Below are 22490 nucleotides of genomic sequence, written 5' to 3'. Positions count from 1 at the left end.
CAACCAGAATATAAACATTACAGATAACTGGGAGGGGCTATGGATTGATCGGCTATGATTAATGGAAAGAAAATTATCAGGTATGATACATAATTTTACCTTCCATATCATCATGCCGATCAATCCATAGACTGGTGGGATGTACCGAAGCAGTACTCACCCAGGGCAGGGCATAGAAATCCCTGACCGCAACACTGAAGCTCCAAACCGGGCCTCCGCCCGAGCAGCTACAGTCAAGCGGTAATGTCTGGAGAAGGTAGGAGCCTATGCCCAAGTTGCTGCCCTACAAATCTCTTCCAAGGAGACGGACCCGGCCTCTGCCATCGAGGCCGCCTGTGCTCTAGTGGAGTGAGCCTTCAGCTGGATAGGCGGCACCTTCCCCGCGGCCACATAAGCCGCTGCAATGGTTTCCTTAACCCATCGTGCCACTGTAGGCTTGGCAGCCTGCAGACCCTTACGAGGACCTGCGAACAGCACAAACAGATGATCCGACTTCAGGAAATCATTGGTCACTTCCAAGTATCTGAAGATGACTCGTCTTGCATCTAGATATTTGAGAGCAGAGTACTCCGCTGGGTAGTCCTCCCTACGAAAGGAGGGTAGACAGAGCTGCTGATTCACATGGAAGCGAGAAACAATCTTGGTCAGGAAGGAAGGCACTGTGCGAATAGACACTCCTGCCTCAGTGAACTGCAGAAAGGGCTCTCGACATGATAGCGCCTGGAGCTCGGAAACTCTTCTGGCTGAAGTGATAGCCACCAAAAAGACTGCTTTCAACGTCAGGTCTTTCAGAGATGCCCTCGACAAGGGTTCACAAGGCGGCTTCTGCAAGGCTCTTAGCACCAGATTGAGATTCCACGCAGGTAGCACTGAGTGCAGAGGAGGGCGCAGGTGATTAACTCCCTTGAGAAAGCGCACCACATCTGGCTGCGAGGCCAGGGAAGCACCCTTGAGGTGACCCCTGAAGCAAGCAAGAGCCGCTACCTGGACCTTAAGGGAACTGAGCGACAGGCCTTTTTCCAGACCTTCTTGCAGGAACGCCAATACTGAAGAAATTGGAGCAGTGAAGGGAGAAAGTGAGCCTGCCTCACACCATGATGCAAAGGTACGTCAAACCCTGGCGTAAGCAGTAGAAGTAGAGCGCTTCCTCGCTCTCAGCATAGTGGCGATGACCTTGTCTGAGAAGCCCTTCTTCCTCAGAAGCTGCCGCTCAATAGCCAGGCCGAAAGACCAAAGGGGGAGGGATCCTCCATTACCACGGGACCCTGATGCAACAGGCCCCGCTCCGCTGGCAGCTGCAGAGGGCCGTCCACTGAGAGCCTGATCAAGTCCGCATACCAGGGACGTCTGGGCCAATCCGGACTCCCCAGGATTATCTGGCCCGGATGCTTTGCGACCCGACCTAGCACCCTGCCCAACATGAGCCAAGGCAGGAACACATAGAGAAGCTCCTGTGTCGGCCACTGTTGGAGAAAAGCATCTACTCCCAGAGATCGAGGGTCCCGTCCTCTGCTGAAAAAGCACGGCACTTGGCAATTGGCTGATGACGCCATCAGATCTAGGCTCGGCTGGCCCCAGCGCTTCATGATGTCCAAGAAGGCCTGAGCAGTATTCATGACTCCCGCAATGTGGGCCGCCGACAGCTGTTCCAGGTTTGCTTCCGCCCACAGGCATAGCTTCATGGCCTCCTTGGCTACAGGGGCGCTCATGGTACCTCCCCGGCGATTGACATAGGCCACAGCTGTGGCATTGTCCGACCGGACCCGTACTGGCTTCAGCGCCAGGACTGGGAGAAACTCCAAAGGTGCCAACCGAATGGCTCCGAGTTCCAGGAGGTTGATAGACCACTTTGCCTCTGCAGGGGACCAGAGCCCCTGCGCTGTCCTTCCCAAGTAGTGGGCTCCCCAGCCCGTCAAAGAGGCGTCCGCCGTGATGACAACCCACTCCGGGGTCATAAGAGGCATTCCTGCGGACAGCTAGTCTGGCCTCAGACACCAGCTCAGCGCCTTGCGCACCGCCGGATCCAAGAGAAGGCGCACAGCGTAATCCTCCGAAGCTGGAGTCCATCGCTGCAGCAGAGAGAGCTGTATAGGTCTCATATGGGTCCTGGCCCAGGGCACTACTTCCATCGTGGCCGTCATACAGCCCAACAGCTGCACATAGTCCCAAGCCCGAAGAGGAGAGGCTGCTAGGAACTTGTCCACCTGAGCCTGAAGCTTGACAATCCGATTGTCTGGCAGGAACACTCTGCCCACTTGGGAGTTGAATCGAACTCCAAGGTACTCCAGGGACTGAGTCGGGCGCAGCTGGCTTTTCTCCCAGTTGATGATCCACCCCAGGGAGCTCAAAAGAGCAATCACCCGGTCTGAAGCTCTGCCGCACTCTGCATAAGAGGGGGCTCGGATCAACCAGTCGTCCAGATAAGGATGGACTTGTACTCCTTCCTTGCGTAGGAAGGCCGCGATGACCACCATTACTTTGGAGAAGATCCGCGGAGCAGTAGCCAACCCGAACGGGAGGGCTCTGAATTGGAAGTGTCGGCTCAGAACTGCAAAACGCAGAAAGCGTTGATGAGGAGGCCAGATGGGAATATGCAAGTAAGCTTCCTTGAAGTCCAAGGATGCCAGGAACTCCCCTGCCTGCACTGCCGCTATAACAGAGCGGAGAGTCTCCATCCAGAAGTGCCGAACTTACAAGGCCCGATTGACCCCTTTGAGGTCGAGGATAGGCCGGACAGAACCTCCTTTCTTTGGTACCACAAAGTAAATGGAGTAACGTCCCTTGCCAAGCTGATCTTCTGGCACCGGAACGACCGCACCCAGGCGGATCAGATTGTCCAAAGTCTGCTGCACTGCCACAGCTTTGACCGGAGACCTGCAGGGAGAGTGCACAAACCCGTCGGCAGAACTCTAGCTTGAAGCCGCCTCTGATGACTTCCAGCACCCAAACGTCTGAAGTTACCCTGGTCCACTCGCCCAGAAACGAGGATAGGCGTCCTACAATCAGCTCTGGGCCATGGACCAGCGCCCCGTCATTGGGTACGAGATCCTGGGGGAGTACCGGAGGAGGCACCTTCGGGACGGTGGTCTCTGCAAAAGGAATGCTGCTTGGGGGAGAAGTTCCTTATGAAGGAAAAGGGGGCAGAGGAGCCCGCCTTGCCCGGGCGATACCAACGGGCTTCCTGAAACCGTCCTTTGGAGGAACCGGGGCGGGCACCACTGGCCCGAGCCCTGACCTCCAATAACCTCTTGCCCTTAGACGTGCCGAGATCGGTCACAATCTTGTCCAGCTCGACCCCAAAGAGCAGCTTGCCTTTAAAAGGCAACTTAGCCAGGCAAGACTTAGAGGCGTGGTCAGCAGACCAATGCTTTAGCCAAAGCCACCGCCGTGCAGAGACTGTCTGAGCCATACCTTTAGCCGAGGCTCTCAAGACATCATACAGCAAGTCTGCCAAGTAGGCCAAGCCCAATTCCAGGGCTGGCCAATCAGCCCTCAAGGAAGGATCCGAGGGGGGAGCCCGCTGCACCAGCGTCAGGCACGCCCTGGCCACATAGGAGCCGCAAATTGCGGCCTGCAAACTTAAGGCAGCCACCTCGAAGGACGACTTTAAAGCCGCCTCCAATCTCCTGTCTTGGGCGTCCTTTAGGGCCGTGCCACCTTCCATCGGCAACGCCGTTTTCTTAGTCACCACAGTGATTAAAGAATCCACGGTAGGCCCAAGAAAGGCCTCCCATTCACCTTCAGGCAGAGGAAAGAGGCGGGACATAGCCCTAGCCACTTTAAGGCTCGCTTCTGGGAAATCCCAATGAGCCGAAATCAAGGTGTGCATGGCTTCATTTACGTGGAAGGTTCTAGGCGGGCGCTTCGTCCCCAGCATAATGGCAGAGCCAACAGAGGCTGAGGGAGAGACGTCCTCCGGAGAGGAAATCTTCAAAATGCTCATGGCCTGCACTAACAGGTTGGGCAAATCCTCTGAGTGAAAGATCCGTGCTGCAGAGGGGTCATCCGCTCCACCCGAGCGGGAATCCGTCTCCTCCAAGGAATCCCCAAAGGACCGTTAGGAGAACTCAGATACGCTGCCCTCATCTACATCAGAGGAGACAGAGTCCTCTAGGGCCTGGAAGTCCACCCGAGGGCGTTTGCTTCCGGAGGCCTCAGCCCCTTGATCAGAGGGGGAAGCCGCTGCAGCGTTTAGCATAAGAAAAGCCCGATGCAGCAGCAAAATGAACTCAGGGGAGAACCCCCTAGCCTGTGCACTTCTGCCGCCTGGGCCAGGGCCCTAGACGCACCCTCAACCGGCGCTTGCCAGAGCGGGGGAGAAACATGCTGCACATCCAAAATGGCATCCGGCGTGAAACTCCGAGGAGCCGCGCAGAAAGAACGGCGCTTAACTTTTGCTGCTTTCTTGCCGTCGCCCGAATCAAGGGCGACCATAGCATTAACGTCTCCCACCTCGAGGGCGGCCCAAGAAGCCGTCCGAGCAGAGTGGCCGGCCAAAATGGGGTAGGCGAGCAGCGGGGGATGGGCGCTTATGGCGGGAAAAAACCGCCGCACCGGAGGAAGAACCGGGACACTGACCGGACTCCAAACTGACGCCCAAAGGCGAGTCAGGCTTTGAAACCCCCGCATCCCCGCTAGACGCACACACGCGGTCCGGGGAGCGAATCTTTGCGCCCTCCCCCTCCAACGCCATAAGCCACGTGGAGACCGAACGGGGAACCCCCTGCCTGCTATAAAAAGGTAAAATTACCTGCTTCTCGCTCCGAGCTGTAACGAACTGGTGTCCCAGTGAGCAGCTCCAATAAACGCTGATATAAACATTGAAATAAACGCCCTTAAAGGACGTTCAATTTTTTTTTTTTTTTAATGGAGCCAGCGGGAGGGGGGAGAAAAGGAGGGACCTGGCACCACCAGGTTTGCACTTGCTCAAGAAGAGCCCTCAACCCCAGGTACTCAACAAAACCTAAGTATTGGGCTTGGAGACCTAGCCAGAGCTGCTGCTGTGTGTGACCACCACCTGCTGAGATAGAGAACATACTGAGGAGTTTCCGGCAGCACATGACCACATATAGGGAGGCAAAAGGATTGCTCTCTATCTCCACCTGCTGGTAGATGGACACAACCCACCAGTCTATGGATTGATCGGCATGATGATATGGAAGGGGGCACTTCTGCTCTTTTTTTGTTCTCAGTTTTTTTCCCCCACTACTTCCTTTTTTTTTTTTTTTTAAAGCAGACTTTTCACTTTACAGCTACTAAGTTTATGGCACATGTGAGACAGAGATAACAGTGGAAAGAGGAAGTCATTTTTGTACTCAGTAGACCAGCACCACACTCTTTGGACACAGTCTGAGACATAGGCACTGATTCTGTGGGTGCTGTGGGTGCTCAAGCACCCCCACAATATTTGACCCACCGTAAGTCCCGGAAAGGAAGATCCCAGCCAGCCCGATCTGCGCTGTCTGCCCTCTTCTCCCAGGCCTCCGCCTGCCCCTCGCCTTCCTGCGTGCCATCCAGAATTTAAAAGGCATCTTACCTCGGGGTCTGGTGGCAGCAGTGAAAGGCGAGCAGTCTCAGCGCTTCAGTCTTCTCTTCTCTCTCAGCTCTGCCTCTGGTCCCGCCCTTGCGGAAACAGGAAATGAGGGCGGGACCAGAGGCAGAGCTGAGAGAGAAGGGAAGGCTGAAGCGCCGAGCCTGCTCGCCTTTCACTGCTGCCGCCAGACCCCGAGGTAAGATGACTTTTAAATTCTGGGTGGCACGCAGGAAGGCAAGGGGCAGGCGGAGGACTGTTGTGGGAGAAGAGGACAGGCTGGGATTGCACTGACACGCGGAGGAGAGGGAGGAGGGCCTGGAACTCGGAGAGAGGGTGAGGAGGAGAGGAGGGGGGAATGCACCACCTGTAAAAAAAAAAAAAAAATTTCAGCACCTCCCAATCATTTTGAAAAGTTGGCTCCTATGGTCTGAGAAATTCAAAGTTAGAAACTATTTAAAAATTTCAACTTTATATAGCAGATTGAACATACCAAGTATAGGTGACTTTAATGGACAATGCGTCATTTTCCCATCAGAATGAAGTGTAAAGGCACTCAGGTTTGTATACACATTGTGCGTTTTAGAATAGTCCCAGGAGTCTTGAGGGCTGATTAAAAATCCCTGCAGAAGGCTGGAAGCTCCATGTCGGTACAAAATCAGAATGAATACGACTTGAGAGAAAGCCAGGAAGAGGAGAAACAATGGTTTATCAACAGGTAGAGAGAGCATCATTTGCTGATGTAAAGTAAACCAAAAAGATGACAGTTAAATTTCCATCAGAATAAATGTCCAAGTGAAATCTCTTTCAGTCTCTTAAGTCCACTTTCTTTACGGCTCCAAAGAGGTCATCACTTGAAAGGACTTAAACGCATCCTAAGTCCCATTTGACGCAAGCAGCTTCTTTCTTTGGCACAATCAGATCTGTAAGGGAAGGCCAAGACAAGAATGAGGGAGGATACTGAGAGGGTGGTAAATACATGAGGAGAAGACAGTAGAGGCAAAAACAGTAATAAAAGAAAGCAAGTTAGCACAGAGATTGCTAGTAGCAAAGCAATGAAGAGAAAATCAAAGATCAAATGGTGTCAATGGCAAGGCACCAAGAAAAAAACACTGATCCGTCTCTGTGGTCATATTCTATGCTTTTATAACAGAAACTAGTAAATCATTTGCTTGCCTTCATGGAAACTAATATCCAGTCCAATGCCATACAGTTTTTATGATAGCACCTCTATAGAACTAGAAAACCAACCCAGCATTCTGGTTAGCATCTTGGAATGGGTACACGGCTTTTAAATTTTTACAAAAGTTAGACATTAAGAGATTGTGGTTATTGATAATGAGGCTACTCAAACTTATGAAAGGTTATCCCAGCCCTAATTCAGGGTTTTCATCATTTGCCAAGTGGAACACAAAGGATTTGCAACAGGACTCTTTTACCTTATTGGATCCCAGAAGTGGTCACCAAGAATTTCCAAGAGTCACTAGGCAGTGTGACACCATGCTAAATTTGACAAAGTTCCACATTCAGAATCTGCCATTTTAATGGCCCTTTCTTATAACTGAGCATAAAGGCAATGCTATAAGAAGGGCACCAAAACACATGTAAATAACTACATTTTGGTGTTGTGTCTGGTTTTAGAAGATTGGAATGCTACTTATGTGGAGGGCTGCCAAGAGACTGAGCCGGGCCTGGGGCAGGGCCGCCGCCGCCCCTCCCACCAATTCCACATACCTTGGCTGGTGGGGGTCCCCAGGCCCCGCCAGCAGAAGCCTTCCTCTGGTGCTGTTCTTCACTCCACCATATTTGCCTGCCGTGCATGTTCAATTTCATCAAAACTGAACATGCACGATGTGAGGGGAAAAGCAGCCACAGGGCAGGCAATGCGGTGGAGTGAAGGCTTCTTCTGCTGGCAGGGCCAGAGGACTCCCACCAGCCAAAAAAGAGGCCCCAAAGCCCTGTGTCTGCTCCTCCCCAGCCTCTTAGGAGGGCCCAGCACATGGGTCCTGTCAGGAGCAGGAGAGAGACCCTGGCGCCGGGCCCCCCTGGAGTCTGGGCCTGGGAGAATCTTGCCTCCCCCGTTGGCGGACCTGCTTATGTGTAAATTTTAAAGGTATGGACTTGATTGAATCTTGGTTTGTATAACATAGGCTCAAAATTAAGAAAGAAAAGACACAGTATTTATAGTTCGGACCTTTGGAACATCCTTTCCGCTACAATACAGTAATTGTGGGGTCAGATTGTTTTAATTTTGGGACAAAGTCCAAATTATTGGGAGTGGTGACAGATAGTACACTTATCATGAAGCCACAAATTAACTCGGTCATTAAGAAATCTTTTTACCAACTTAAAAAACTTCATTGCATTAAGAAGTATTCGAAACCTCAGTTTTCAGACTTGTGGTTCAAATATTAATCTTGTCTCCTCTTGATTATTGTAAATCTCATGTACGTGGTTTGTGATAAATCTTGTTTAAGAGGTTTGAACATAGTCCAGAATACAGCTGTGCGCTTGATTTATTGTTTGAATAGGTTGTCTTACTTTTTGAAAGTACACTGGCTTCCGGTTGAGGCTCAGATTTATTTTAAGTTAGGCATTAAAGTCTTCAGGATGCTGCAGGGTGCAGCCCCCTTTTATTTTACTGAAGTAATGACTATTATTGGGGGGAAATCAGACCATTTAAGGGTTCAATGTTCACTGTCTTTTCCTTCAGTTAGGAATGTTAGGTATAAAAGAATTGCATCATGTTCACTTTCTTACCAAGCTCCAGTTTTTTGGAATTCGCTGCCTTTGGAGCTGAGGCACAGCTCAGACTTTCTTACATTCAGAAGATTGCTTAAGACTTTTCCGTTTAAGAAATTTGTAGTGGGATCTTTTAATTAAGTTATTTATTTTTTTTATATGTTATAGTATACTGTATTATTTTCTGAACATTGTGTTCAATTCCTTACTTTGTAACCCGCAGAGAACTATACTGGCATTAGCAGGCTATAAGACCTGTATAAAATAAAAACAAAACAGCACAGAGAGGATCCAAAGTACAGAACAAAGTCCAAGCACCAGGAGCATTCAAAATCAGGATACAATTTCTTTAATCATATAACTTGAACATCAATTCTTTCCTAAATGACCCAACACGGGCCGTGTTTCAGCGTACAGCGCCTGCGTCAGGGGTCAATTGAGTTGTGATTTCTAAGGAGCAGCTGGAGCTGTCTCCTTTGGGGATATCAAGTTAAATGTCCCACTTGATACAAATAAAATACGCTTATCACTTAGCAAAATTGGAGCCGGAACGGTCCCTTCATACTCTTCCGTTCAAACTCCAGTTTTGCTGAAAAAACTCCGATGTTTAATAACAATTTTTTTTGTTTTTTACATTTATTTATCCAATATTGTTCTTTTTGAATCAAGTTTTCACCCAATATTGGATAAATAAATTAAATACTCTTCATCCACAGGGTTTAAATATAGCTACTGAATGGAAAGCCTTCTTCTAAAATAATTACTTGTCTATGATCATTGTAAGAAGAATGTTGCATTTGGCAAAGATGGATCATATTTGGACCACTTTGGATTGTAATACTCTTGAACCAATAAAAAACAGTTTTCTTCTGATTGGCTGAGGTCTTTGGGAATCCTTTTAAAACTCAGGCACCATTTTGAAAATATTTACTCTAAGGACTGAAAATATTTCCTGACAGGGTAAGAGAACTTTACTAAAAAGCATTTATATCGAGCTGAAGAGTATAACCTTAAGCCTTTAGTCAAGTAACCATAATTGTGAACAATTTGCTGATTACAGTGGGGGAAATAAGTATTTGATCCCTTGCTGATTTTGTAAGTTTGCCCACTGACAAAGACATGAGCAGCCCATAATTGAAGGGTAGGTTATTGGTAACAGTGAGAGATAGCACATTACAAATTAAATCCGGAAAATCACATTGTGGAAAGTATATGAATTTATTTGCATTCTGCAGAGGGAAATAAGTATTTGATCCCTCTGGCAAACAAGACCTAATACTTGGTGGCAAAACCCTTGTTGGCAAGCACAGCGGTCAGACGTCTTCTGTAGTTGATGATGAGGTTTGCACACATGTCAGGAGGAATTTTGGTCCACTCCTCTTTGCAGATCATCTCTAAATCATTAAGAGTTCTGGGCTGTCGCTTGGCAACTCGCAGCTTCAGCTCCCTCCATAAGTTTTCAATGGGATTAAGGTCTGGTGACTGGCTAGGCCACTCCATGACCCTAATGTGCTTCTTCCTGAGCCACTCCTTTGTTGCCTTGGCTGTATGTTTTGGGTCATTGTCGTGCTGGAAGACCCAGCCACGACCCATTTTTAAGGCCCTGGCGGAGGGAAGGAGGTTGTCACTCAGAATTGTATGGTACATGGCCCCATCCATTCTCCCATTGATGCGGTGAAGTAGTCCTGTGCCCTTAGCAGAGAAACACCCCCAAAACATAACATTTCCGCCTCCATGCTTGACAGTGGGGACGGTGTTCTTTGGGTCATAGGCAGCATTTCTCTTCCTCCAAACACGGCGAGTTGAGTTCATGCCAAAGAGCTCAATTTTTGTCTCATCTGACCACAGCACCTTCTCCCAATCACTCTCGGCATCATCCAGGTGTTCACTGGCAAACTTCAGACGGGCCGTCACATGTGCCTTCCGGAGCAGGGGGACCTTGCGGGCACTGCAGGATTGCAATCCGTTATGTCGTAATGTGTTACCAATGGTTTTCGTGGTGACAGTGGTCCCAGCTGCCTTGAGATCATTGACAAGTTCCCCCCTTGTAGTTGTAGGCTGATTTCTAACCTTCCTCATGATCAAGGATACCCCATGAGGTGAGATTTTGCGTGGAGCCCCAGATCTTTGTCGATTGACAGTCATTTTGTACTTCTTCCATTTTCTTACTATGGCACCAACAGTTGTCTCCTTCTCGCCCAGCGTCTTACTGATGGTTTTGTAGCCCATTCCAGCCTTGTGCAGGTGTATGATCTTGTCCCTGACATCCTTAGACAGCTCCTTGCTCTTGGCCATTTTGTAGAGGTTAGAGTCTGACTGATTCACTGAGTCTGTGGACAGGTGTCTTTCATACAGGTGACCATTGCCGACAGCTGTCTGTCATGCAGGTAACGAGTTGATTTGGAGCATCTACCTGGTCTGTAGGGGCCAGATCTCTTACTGGTTGGTGGGGGATCAAATACTTATTTCCCTCTGCAGAATGCAAATAAATTCATATACTTTCCACAATGTGATTTTCCGGATTTAATTTGTGATGTGCTATCTCTCACTGTTACCAATAACCTACCCTTCAATTATGGGCTGCTCATGTCTTTGTCAGTGGGCAAACTTACAAAATCAGCAAGGGATCAAATACTTATTTCCCCCACTGTATATGTCCTAGGGTATCGAGAGTGATACATAATTAAAACGCTCCTGACAAAGCCAGGATGAAATAGCCGTGCTGTAAAGCATTGCAGTACCACTTCAGAAAAGTACTTGGGAGAGTTTGAAAACAAATGGATTTTATATAAAGAGAAAAAAATGTTTAAAAAATTAAAAAACTGAAAAAAATTGTTATTAAACATTGAAGGTTTTTCAGGACCAGTGGAGAAGAAATAAGGCAAGTCATTAGTCCAAATTTTACTTTAGACGTTACCTAAGCCACTGAAGTCCCTTCCCCTTTTTTTTTTTTACAGCAAATTGTTACTTGTTAGTTCATGTGGAGGGGCCGGCCATCTATAAGGGCGGCCACCTCCAATGACGGCCCCGTTAAGCGGCATACCCAACTGTATTATCAAAACAAGATGGCCGGCCATCTTTCATTTCGATAATACGGTCGGCGCCAGCCAAATCTCAACATTTGGGCCGCCCTTAGAGATCGCCAGCGTTAGAGATGGCTGCCATTGTTTTTTGCCGATAATGGAAACTAATGGCAGCCATCTCAAACCCAGCCAAATCCAAGTCATTTGGTCATGGGAGGAGCCAGCATTTGTAGTGCACTGGTCCCCCTCACACGCCAGGACACCAACCGGGCACCCTGGAGGCACTGCAGTGGACTTCAATGATCCCAGGTGCATAGCTCCCTTACCTTGGGTGCTCAGCCCCCCAAAACTCACTCCCCACAACTGTACACCACTACCATAGCCATAAGGGGTGAAGGGGGCACCTACATGTGGGTACAGTGGGGTTTTTTTTTTGGGGGGGGGGGGGGGTTTGGAGGGCTCCCATTTACCACCACAAGTGTAACAGGTGGGGGGGGGGGGGGGGGGATGGGCCTGGGTCCGCCTGCCTGAAGTGCACTGCACCCACTAAAAACTGCTCCAGGGACCTGCATACTGCTGTCATGGAGCTGGGTATGACATTTGAGGCTGGCAAAAAAATGTTTTTTATTTTTTTTATTTTGGGTGGGAGAGGGTTGGTGACCACTGGGGGAGTAAGGGGAGGTCAACCCCCATTCCCTCCAGTGGTCATCTGGTCAGTTGGGGCACCTTTTTGAGGCTTGGTCGTGAATAAAAAGGGACCAAGTCGGCCAAATGCTCGTCAGGGCTGGCTTTTTTTTCCCATTATCAGCCGAAGCCGGCCATCTCTTAACCACGCCCCCGCCCCGCCTTTGGTACACTGCCGACACTCCCCCTTGAACTTTCGCCGACTCTGTGATGGAAAGCAGTTGAAGCCAGCCAAAATCGGCTTTCGATTATACCGATTTGGCCGGCTTTAGGAGAAGGCCTGCCATCTCCCGATTTGTGTCGGAAGATGGCCGGCCTTTCTTGTTCGAAAATAAGCAGGATAGTGATATTCTCAGAGAAGCAAGTAAAGCTGGAGTACATAGTTGTGTCACATGCTAATTTCCCCATTAGTGTGTGGCCATTAATGTGTGAGTCCCTACTAGAGCGTAAGGGTTCACGCTCTAATTGGTTGGCCGACATTGCAGTTGCACCAACCAATTATCACAGACCACGCCCACTCTCCACCCCCAAACCTGCCCCCAGCATGTGCACATACAAAAATTACCATGGGACGCCCCACAGTAAGCCCTTATTTTGCTATGGTAAGGGCTCATTAGTGCTTCCCGCAGCTTAATAAAAAGACCCCAAAATAATTTAGACAGACCACACACACCTCAGACTGCATCACCATTTTATTTCATCTACTCTGGATGATATTAGGCAGAAATACCTATGAAAAATGTTAAGTGTCTTGATCTGTATTAGTTTAAACTAGTGGTTCTCAACCTGTCTTCTGTCGTGATACACTCAACAGAATGTTCATGTGTGTGAAGACAGGTTGAGAACCACTGGTTTAAACTAATACAGATCAAGATACTTAACATTTTTCAGGGTCATTTTCCTGATTGTTCCTCCCTAACCTTGGTCCTGGGCTTATGCATCACCATCTATTTCACAGCATTAATATATGAAATCTGACTTACCAGCTATGTTTGCTATAATCCATACATTTCCTGAAGCCTATTCATAGAATGCAAGTTCTGTACAGCAGGGACTTTCTGTCTGTACAGATTCGTGTATGGCAGAGGTAGCCAAACCTTTTGGCCAAAGGGCCACATTGAGAATCTCGACTAGGCTAAGTTGGAGGTAAGGAGAAGGTTTGAGGTCTGATAGAGCAAGATTTACTAACATACATTGACATTTTAATATGGAATATTGTACAGGGACCCCCAGGGTCCTACCAGTCTGAGGGTAGCAACTTCTGGTGGTCCTACTAATTACACACAGTACTTTCCAGAAATTAGGAAGGTTCTCCTTTCCAGTTAGATCATGGCAAACGGAGACCTCATATTTATACTATTCAGTTTTCTCTCTAATACCAAGCCCAAATGCAGTTTCCTGTTTTTGGCTGGCTAGGCCACTGTACTATAAAGCAATGTTGAGCCTTTGGTTGGTTAAGTCATTGTACTACTACTTGACATTTCTAGAGCGCTACTAGGGTTAAGCAGCGCTGTACAGTTTAACAAAGAAGGACAGTCCCTGCTCAAAGGAGCTTACAATCTAAAGGATTGTACCTTAGAGGTCTTTGGCTGGCTAAAGCACTGTACCACAGAGTATGTATATATATTCTGGGTTGGTTAAGCCAACATCTCAGTACCACTTAAGAACATTAAGGAGTCAGGGGAAAGAAGAGGACTTAGACACTGGAGGGCCATGGTTCAAGGAGAGGAGCTCCTGCAGCCCTCCTGTGATCTGCCTCCAAGAAAGAATTATTGCAAATGTAGTAAAGTGAGAGATCTGTGAACACTGAAGCGCACCGCTTAGAATACCAGTAAGTGACTAAGACAAGTTTTCCTACAGTAGAGAAGAAAATTAGGAAAGATGAACTATGCTTTTTACTGTATTAGGCTCTGCATCTTTATTGATTTGTCTAGGCTACTAAAAGACACTCAGCAAAAGAAAGTAGCAGATGAGAGATGAGCCAGTGGCCTCCCACCCTGGTCCATCACAGAACCCTGCAAAGCAGGGGTGGTAGACCTGGAAGGGACATGTATGGATCTCTCCAGAGAGGGAATACAGACCATGGAGGCACATATGAGTTACTGTGCGTTAGCAAATCTAGCCTTTAGAGTCTAGATAGACATTTGCTAATTGATTGCTCTACTGCTATGCCTCAGACAACTGAAGTGATAACTGGGAAAATTTAACAAGTACACATATAACATTTATAGATATTAAACCCCTATACGGAAAGCTCACTGAGGCAACAGTAGATCTTATCTTCCTGTCCCATGTTTTTATCTGAATGCAAGATCGGTCTGTAATAAGAGTTTTCTTTTAAATGATTTGAATGGTGACTCACAGGTTGGCTTCTCTTTTATTACTGAAACTTGGCTTATGGATAGTGATACTACTGTTATCAGGGACCTCTGTCCTCCTAGATATAAGGCATTATGTCATTCCAGATTTCTATCTCAGGATTAGAAAGGGAAAGGGAAATGGGACTTGATATACCGCCTTTCTGTGGTATTTTGCAACTACATTTAAAGCGGTTTACATATATACAGGTACTTTGCCTATCACATTCTTGAATAAAAGCAAGACTATAAGGCCCTGCACGCAACAGAGCAAAACCAGGACTAAATCAATATCTTATAAAAATCTGGAGCCAGCTGGCAACCCCAACATTAAACAGTAATAGTGATACTGCTGGACTACAGTGCAACATTCTTGTTTGCTTTTAGAACATTTCAAGACAGGGGATACCTAAGACTCTTACCTTGCTTTTTTGAACATCACTTCTATCCATTTTATTTCCACAATTACCAATTTCAATGAGATAGTTTGAAAAGTAATACTGACCTGCAAAACTGGGTGCTTTTTTCTGTAGAGAATATGGAACAACAAAACAGAATAATGGATACTAGCAATGTTTTGCTTACACTTTACCCTAGTTACAAATTAACTAGGTGTGTGACTGTACGTCTGCCCTTTAGCATACCACACTGCAGAAAATAACCATACATTAACTTGACATATTATAAATTCAAAGTACAGAAATATGACTCCATATACAAAGTACATTGATCAATACTTGATAAGATAATTATAACTTTAAAAAAAAAAAAAAGATAAAGTTTAGAGGCTCATTTTGAGAGCACATACACTTACAAAGTTACGTAGGTTACTATGTAACTTTGTAAGTCTATGTGCTTTAAAAACGAGCACCTTAAAGAACAGAGAAAAATGTAGTTGAACTAGAGCATAGCGAGTGAATTTTGTACCAGGAAAAGAGAAAACAAACACGATGTAATCCTTCAGTAAAAAGGGAGCTTTTGTATAAAGCAATGTAAATAAAAATGTTTTAAAACTTATACCAACCCACTAATAAAAAGGCAACAGACAAACTCTAAGGAAATCTTTGTAGAATAAACTAAGATCAGAACCCATATTGCTTAATCTTTTGAGCTCATGAAGTTACTGAGGACTATATATAATGCCTAAAAAAAATCGGCACCAAAGTGAAATATGCCTAGGCGTATTCTATATAGTACGCTTAAGTTTAGGTGTACTTTATAGAATAATCCTAAATTTCCACACAGTTTATAGAATATGTTGAGTGCCCGTCCACGTGACAATTTATTTGCGGACAGTTACACCAAGTAAAATTTGGTGTAAATGCTGCCGCCAAAATTATGCGCAAACCAGGTGTATTCTATAAAAAGGCGCACAGCTTTTAGAAACGCACACAACCCGCCCATCCCATGTCCATGGCCACAACCCTTTTTCAACTATGCAACTTAGAGAATTTACACGCATCATGTTATAGAATACGCTTAGTTCTGAACTAAATTCTAATTAATGCCAATTAAGGTCAATAATTGCTTGTTAAGTGGCAATTATCAGTGCTGACTGGCTTGTTAACTAATTAAGTTGCACGCGCAAATCCAGAATATGAGTGGATTTGCACGCAACTTAAGTCATGCTATATAGAATCCCGATGCAGATGAAATGGAAAATAAAAAAGGGAATGGAAGACTGGATAAGGGTGTAAGGCAAAAGAAAGACTAGGATTGGTAAGGGGATAAGAGGCACAGGTAGATGAATCTGGAGAAGGGATGAGTAGAGAAGATGGAAATGAGGGACTAGAATGCGGCTGAAAAATGTGAATAGGAGGCTAACAAAGGACTGAGGGGCTGATGCACAAAGGTTCCCGAAGGGAATTTGTAGATACAAATTTGGGGATGGCAACAGGGGGGAAGCTAGGTATGGGGCAGCAAGTGACATTTCCACACATCATACCCATCTTTCCTCCCACTTTTAAATTAGAAATATAAGATACCTTCTATGCATACAGAAACCCAGCTAGTTTCAGCTACCAAGTAAAACTGCCATTATAATTGATAGCACCATTCAACAAAGTCTTGTGTGTGTGAGTGGAGTCTAGATTCTCTACAAGATTAGTCAAAATCTTAATATAAACCTTGAAGCTCCAATTCTGTATCACAAATTCCATATTCCCCAACAATGGAGCTATCTTCCTTATGACTCATCATGCAAAAAAATATTCAAATTGTGATTATTACCTCTGGAACAGCACACACTTTTTCCAGTACTAGACACTGTTTAAAGCAGATGGGTTTTTATTTGCATGGTACAACTACAGAATGTGAAGATCACTAGTCCTGAGCTTTTTTTTTTTTCTTTTTGGTGACAAGTGCCCTTACCCAGAGACTGTTTTCAAATAGGTCCAGACACTTTGCAAAAGAACACAAAATCCTGTAAAAATACTCAAAACCTTCATAGGAATCTTACCATACCATAACAACCTAACCCATCTATGAAAAGGCAGTGCTATAAAAATGACAATGGGTACAAGGTACCTGCTACTGGGAAACTAGCACAAACTGTACTGTTATAGATTGCTACACAGACACTACCTGATAGCACAGATTTTCAACCTTTTTTTTCACTCACAACACACTTAAATGGAGCTAAAATTGTCAAGGCACACCCTCACACGCAGTCCAGCATTTTACCTTCTACTCCATCCCTACCCATAGTCCAGCAATTTACCTTCTCTTCCCCACCCTACCCACACACACACACAGTCCTGCATTTTACCTTCTCTACCCCCCCTCACAAATAGTCCAACATCTCTCCCTCCTGTCACCTCTCCAACCAGTGACCACGCATCTCCCCTTGTTTTTCTTGGACACCACCCCCCCCCCCCACCCCGGGTGCACTTTTAAAAGTTTTGTCTCTAGTGGTTTGTGGCAGTGAGCAGCGATTCATACAGCCTACTCACGTCAACCCTGGAGTCTTCTCTCTGACACTTCTTGCCTATACAGAGGAAGGCTCTAGGGCTGATGCGAGCAGGCTGTATGAATCGCTGCTCATTGCTGCCAATTGCTAGAGACCAGAAAACTTAGTCTATTCCTGCACAAATTAAAGTTGGCCCAATTCCCGTGTAACACCGGTTGTGAAATGCAGAATTTAGTCACCAAAACTCTGGCTAATGATATTTTCTGTCTATACTTCCCATGGTCTTGTGGGCTGTATAAAATTCAACAGCAGGCTGCAGGTTGCCCACCCCTGCTTTATCCCACCTCCGCCTCTTTTTCACCATCTATTTTTTGTTCAATTTGCAATTTTTATTAATTTTTGCATAGGATAAACAAGATGCAAACCATTCAACAACCAAATATTCCTCTTTAACTGAACCTCTTCAGAGACCCATATCCCTCCACAGTACCCCCATCCTTCTCAATGCCTCTCATCCTCTCTCCAGTCTTCCAGATCATTCAAGGTATGTCTTAACCTCTCTCTACATTCCCTTTTTCTTACCCCTATTTCACACCCTCACTAAGTGCATGCCAGGGTTTACTACTTGCTCGTTAAGTTTAGTGCATCTGAGCCTAATACTCCCAGCCCATCTAACCACTCTCATTCATACCCACCCCCTCCAAATTCCCATCAGTCTCACCATTCCCTAACACCTCCCCCGCCTTTTTATTTAAAACTTGACATACTGCCCATCTTTTTAGGTATAGGTGGTTTACAAATGGATTCAAATATTCAATTAAAACAAAATTGAAGTAAAACTTAAAATAACAAAAGAACTCCATTAGTACAGGAAAGACCTAACACATTTACACCAAAAGATCAATTATTCTGACACATTCAATCATTCTTACTACCAACATAATACAGCAGAATCAATGCAAGCTGAATCTCCTGTCTCCTAGAACTACAAACCAAAAGTTAACTTGAGAAAATGTTTTTTTAATAAAAACCTTAAATTTCCATTCAATCTGTGCCATCCATAATTCCCTGCTGTGCCCCCCTCCCCAATCTTCCACTTGCTCAACGGTGGCATAAATGCTTGCGCCTAACTGTAGGCAGTTAGCCACATAAATGGGAAAATTAGGTTCTTACCTTGGTAATTTTCTTTCCTTTAGTCACAGCAGATGAATCCACTACGAATGGGTTGTGTCCACCTACCAGCAGGGGGAGACAGAGAACACTGAAAACCATAGTGCCTCTAGGACGGCTAGCTCCATCTGCCTCTCAGTATTTTGAAGCTTCCAAAGCAGTGTTAAACCGCAAAGTAGCATAACATGAACTTTCCTCACAGCGAATGAATGCCCATGAACAGGAGCAATAACACAAAGGAGGGACGAACTCAACCTCCTGTAGAAGAACAGAAATCCTGAAGACTGTTTTCCAACTTCTCCCAATGAGGGAACATGTCTGCAGAAAAAACTGAACACAAAACAAAGTCAATCAGGGAGGGATCATGGATTCATCTGCTGTGACTAAAGGAAAGAAAATTACCAAGGTAAGAACCTAATTTTCCCTCCCTTGTCATCAGCAGCAGATGAATCCATTACAAATGGGATGTATCAAAGCAATCCCTAGATAGGGCGGGAACAAGCCACACTACGCGCCAGCACTTGTGCTCCAAAAAGCACGTCCCTCCTGGCAGACACATCCAGCCTGTAATGTCGGGCAAAAGAAAGCTTAGAAGCCCAAGTTGCTGCACTACATATCTCTTGAAAAGAGAGTGCTCCAGTTTCAGCCCAAGAGAAGGAAATTGCTCTTGTGGAATGAGCCTTAAAGGCATCAGGCGGAGGCCGGCCAGACAGCAGATTCACAGCATACAGACAATCATACAGGGAGGGCTCATGGCTTCATCTGCTATGACTAAAGGAAAGAAAATTACCAAGGTAAGAACCTAATTTTCCCTTCCTTGTCATCAAGCAGATGAAGCCATTACGTATGGGATGTAACAAAGCAATCCCTAGATAGGGTGGGAACAAGCCACACCACGCGCTAGCACTTGTGCACCAAAACGCACATCCCTCCTGGCAGCCACATCCAGCCTGTAATGTCGGGCAAAGGAGAGCTTAGAAGCCCATGTTGCTGCACTGCATATCTCTTGAAGAGAGAGTGCTCCAGTTTCAGCCCAAGAGGAAGAAATCGCTCTAGTAGAATGTGCCTTAAAGGCTACAGGCGGAACCCTGCCGGCCAGCAGATAAGCTGAAAAGATAGTTTCTTTGAGCCAGCGGGCAATAGTGGCTTTAGACGCTGGAGACCCTCTGCGAGAACCGGATAGCAAAACAAACAAATGATCAGAAGTCCTGAAAGAGTTAGTAACTCGCAGATACTGCAGCAGAGTCCTGCGCACATCCAAAAGGTGCAGCTGCCCAAAAGATTCTGGAAACTCTTCCTCTGAAAGAGAGGGCAAGAAAATAGGCTGGTTTAGGTGAAAGGCTGAAACCACCTTAGGCATAAAGGAAGGCATGGTCCGAACCGTGACTCCGGACTCTGAAAATTGCAGAAATGGGTCTCTACAGGACAGCGCCTGGAGCTCTGACACCCGTCTCGCCGAGGTAATGGCCACCAGAAAAACGTCCTTCAGTGTCAAATGTTTCTCCGATGCTCGCCGAAGCGGCTCAAAAGGAGATGCCTGCAGGGTTTTCAAAACTAGCCCCAGGTTCCAAGCTGGACAGGGTGCTCGCACTGGAGGTCAGAGCCGAAGCACCCCTCTAAGAAACCGTGCCACATCTGGGTGAGCAGCCAAAGACACGCCTTCCACCTTACCACGAAGGGAGGCCAACGCTGCCACCTGCACCCGCAGGGAATTATAGGCCAAGCCTTTTTGTACACCTTTCTGCAAAAAGTCCAGAATCGGCGAGACAGGAGCCCGCATTGGAACAATGGCTCTGGAAGCACACCAAGACTCAAACAGGCACCAAATCCTGGCATAAGCCACGGAAGTGGACCACTTGCGGGCTTGCAGGAGAGTGGAAATAACTTTATTGGAATAACCTTTATCCCTCAATTGCGCCCTCTCAATAGCCATGCCATAAGACCAAAGCGGCCGGCGTCCTCCATGGCTACCGGTCCCTGATTCAACAGGTTCGGTACCAGAGGTAATGGCAGAGGAGCCTCCAGGAGCATCTGTCGGAGGTCTGCATACCAAGGTCTTCTTGGCCAATCCGGGGCGATGAGGACCACTTCTCCTGGGTGCAGCCGAATCCGCAAGAGCAGGCGCCCTATCAAGGGCCATGGGGGAAACACATAAAGTAGACCCGGAGGCCAGGGTTGATCCAAGGCATCCAACCCCGCCGAGCGAGGATCTCTCCGTCTGCTGAAGAAGCATGGGACTTTGGTATTGGCACTTGTCGCCATTAGATCCATCACGGGCTTGCCCCATTTGGCACAGATCTGCAGGAAAACTTCGACAGTCAGATTCCATTCTACTGGATCGATCTGATGCCTGCTCAGATAATCGGCCTGCACATTGCTCTGACCTGCACTATGAGCTGCCGACAGACACTGAAGATGCAGCTCGGCCCAGTGGCAAATCAGTTCAGCCTGCGCGGCTAGTGCTCTGCACCTTGTTCCGCCTTGTCGATTTATATAGGCCACCGTTGTCGTGTTGTTCGACATCACTCTGACAGCCAATCCTTCCAGGGACACTTGAAAGGCCAGAAGCGCCTGAAACACCGCTTTCAACTCTAGGCGGTTGATGGACCACTCCGACTCCTCGGGTGTCCATAGACCCTGGGCATGCTTCCCCTTGCAGTGTGTGCCCCAGCCCTTCAGGCTGGCATCTGTTACCACCAGGCACCAAACGGGGAGCGTCAGCGGCATTCCTCGCCGCAGCATGCTGTCCGAGAGCCACCACTCCATGCTGAGTCGGGCCGCAGGGAGCCAAGTAAGTCTGCATTGGTAATCCTGAGAAATAGGAGACCATCTCCGGAGTAGGGAATACTGTAGAGGTCTCAGGTGCGCTCTCGCCCAGGGTACCACTTCCATCGTGGCAGTCATCGATCCCAGCAGCTGGACAATGTCCCAAGCTCGCGGGCGGGGCATCCTCAGGAGCAGACGGACCTGATTCTGAAGCTTGCACCGCCTTAGCTCGGGTAGGAACACATAGCCCGAGACTGTGTCGAACCTGGCCCCCAAAAACTCTAGAGATTGTGAAGGGGACAGGTGACTTTTGGCCATATTGACGACCCAGCCTAGAGATTGCAGTACTGAGACCACTCTGGCTGTAGCTTGTAAGCTCTCTGTTGCAGAGTCTGCTCTGATGAGCCAGTCGTCTAGGTACGGGTGAACCCTGATACCTTCTCGCCTGAGAAAAGCAGCTACTACCACCATTACCTTCGAAAAGGTTCCGGGAGCTGTGGCGAGGCCAAAAGGCAAGGCCCTGAACTGGAAATGTTTTCCCAACACCGCAAACCTCAGAAACTTCTGGTGCGGGGGCCAAATCGGTATGTGCAATTAAGCTTCTTTCAGGTCTAGAGATGTGAGAAACTCTCCTGGCTGTACCGCCGCAATGACGAAGCGCAGGGATTCCATGTGGAAATGCCGCACTCTCAGGGACCTGTTCACTTCTTTTAAGTCCAGAATAGGGCGAAAGGACCCACCTTTTCGCGGCACCACAAAGTAGATGGAGTATCGGCCGCAGCCTTGCTCGGCGGGAGGCACCGGGGTCACTGCCCCTAACTGAATCAGACCTTGTAAAGTCTCCTCCACCGCCGCCCGTTTGACGGCAGAACTGCATCGGGACTCCACAAAAACGTCTCTTACTGGGGCGTTGAATTCTATTCTGTATCCATCTCTGATCAGGTCCAGAACCCACTGATCTGAGGAAATCTTGGCCCACTCCTCGACAAAGAGGGAAAGCCGTCCTCCGATGACAGGCATCGAGGAGAGGGCCGGCGCACCATCATTGAGAGGGTCGCCCCTGAACTCCTGGTCTTGAGCCAACGGCTGCGGAACGCTTGTCCGAGCGAAAGGAGTTCCTCTGCTGACCACGGGCACGTGAAGTGAACCCAGCAGAACGCCCCGGGCGGTACCTTCTAGCTTCACGGAAGCGAGGTCTGTACGAGGAGTGGACCGCCTGGCCCTTAGAGGAAGGCCTCTGCCTATCTTCGGGCAAGCGCTGGGGTTTTGGATCACCCAGGCCTTTCACAATTTTCTCCAACTCCTCACCA

The 22490-nt window shown here is 47.5% G+C and overlaps 1 protein-coding gene across 3 annotated transcripts in view; it reads right to left on the bottom strand.

Moving 5' to 3' along the window:
• Positions 1–22490, bottom strand: part of LOC115470619 (beta-1,4-galactosyltransferase 3-like) — a 160390-nt gene that overhangs the window by 98108 nt on the left and 39792 nt on the right. For 2 of the 3 annotated variants that reach the window (XM_030203924.1, XM_030203926.1), the window contains exons 1-2: positions 14842–14892; positions 6024–6453 (exon numbers count right to left, since the gene is read on the bottom strand). In XM_030203924.1, the coding sequence (XP_030059784.1) occupies positions 6024–6264 (241 nt within the window). In that variant the 5' untranslated portion in view covers positions 6265–6453; positions 14842–14892. Of the gene's footprint in view, positions 1–6023; positions 6454–14841; positions 14893–22490 lie in introns of those variants that run through there. The other variant, XM_030203925.1, reaches the window with a different exon arrangement.

This window comes from Microcaecilia unicolor, chromosome 5, assembly GCF_901765095.1.
Source record: "Microcaecilia unicolor chromosome 5, aMicUni1.1, whole genome shotgun sequence".
Classification (NCBI taxonomy): domain Eukaryota; kingdom Metazoa; phylum Chordata; class Amphibia; order Gymnophiona; family Siphonopidae; genus Microcaecilia; species Microcaecilia unicolor.
The sequence above is the reverse complement of the archived record's forward strand: the minus strand, read 5'-3'. Positions and strand labels throughout refer to the sequence as shown.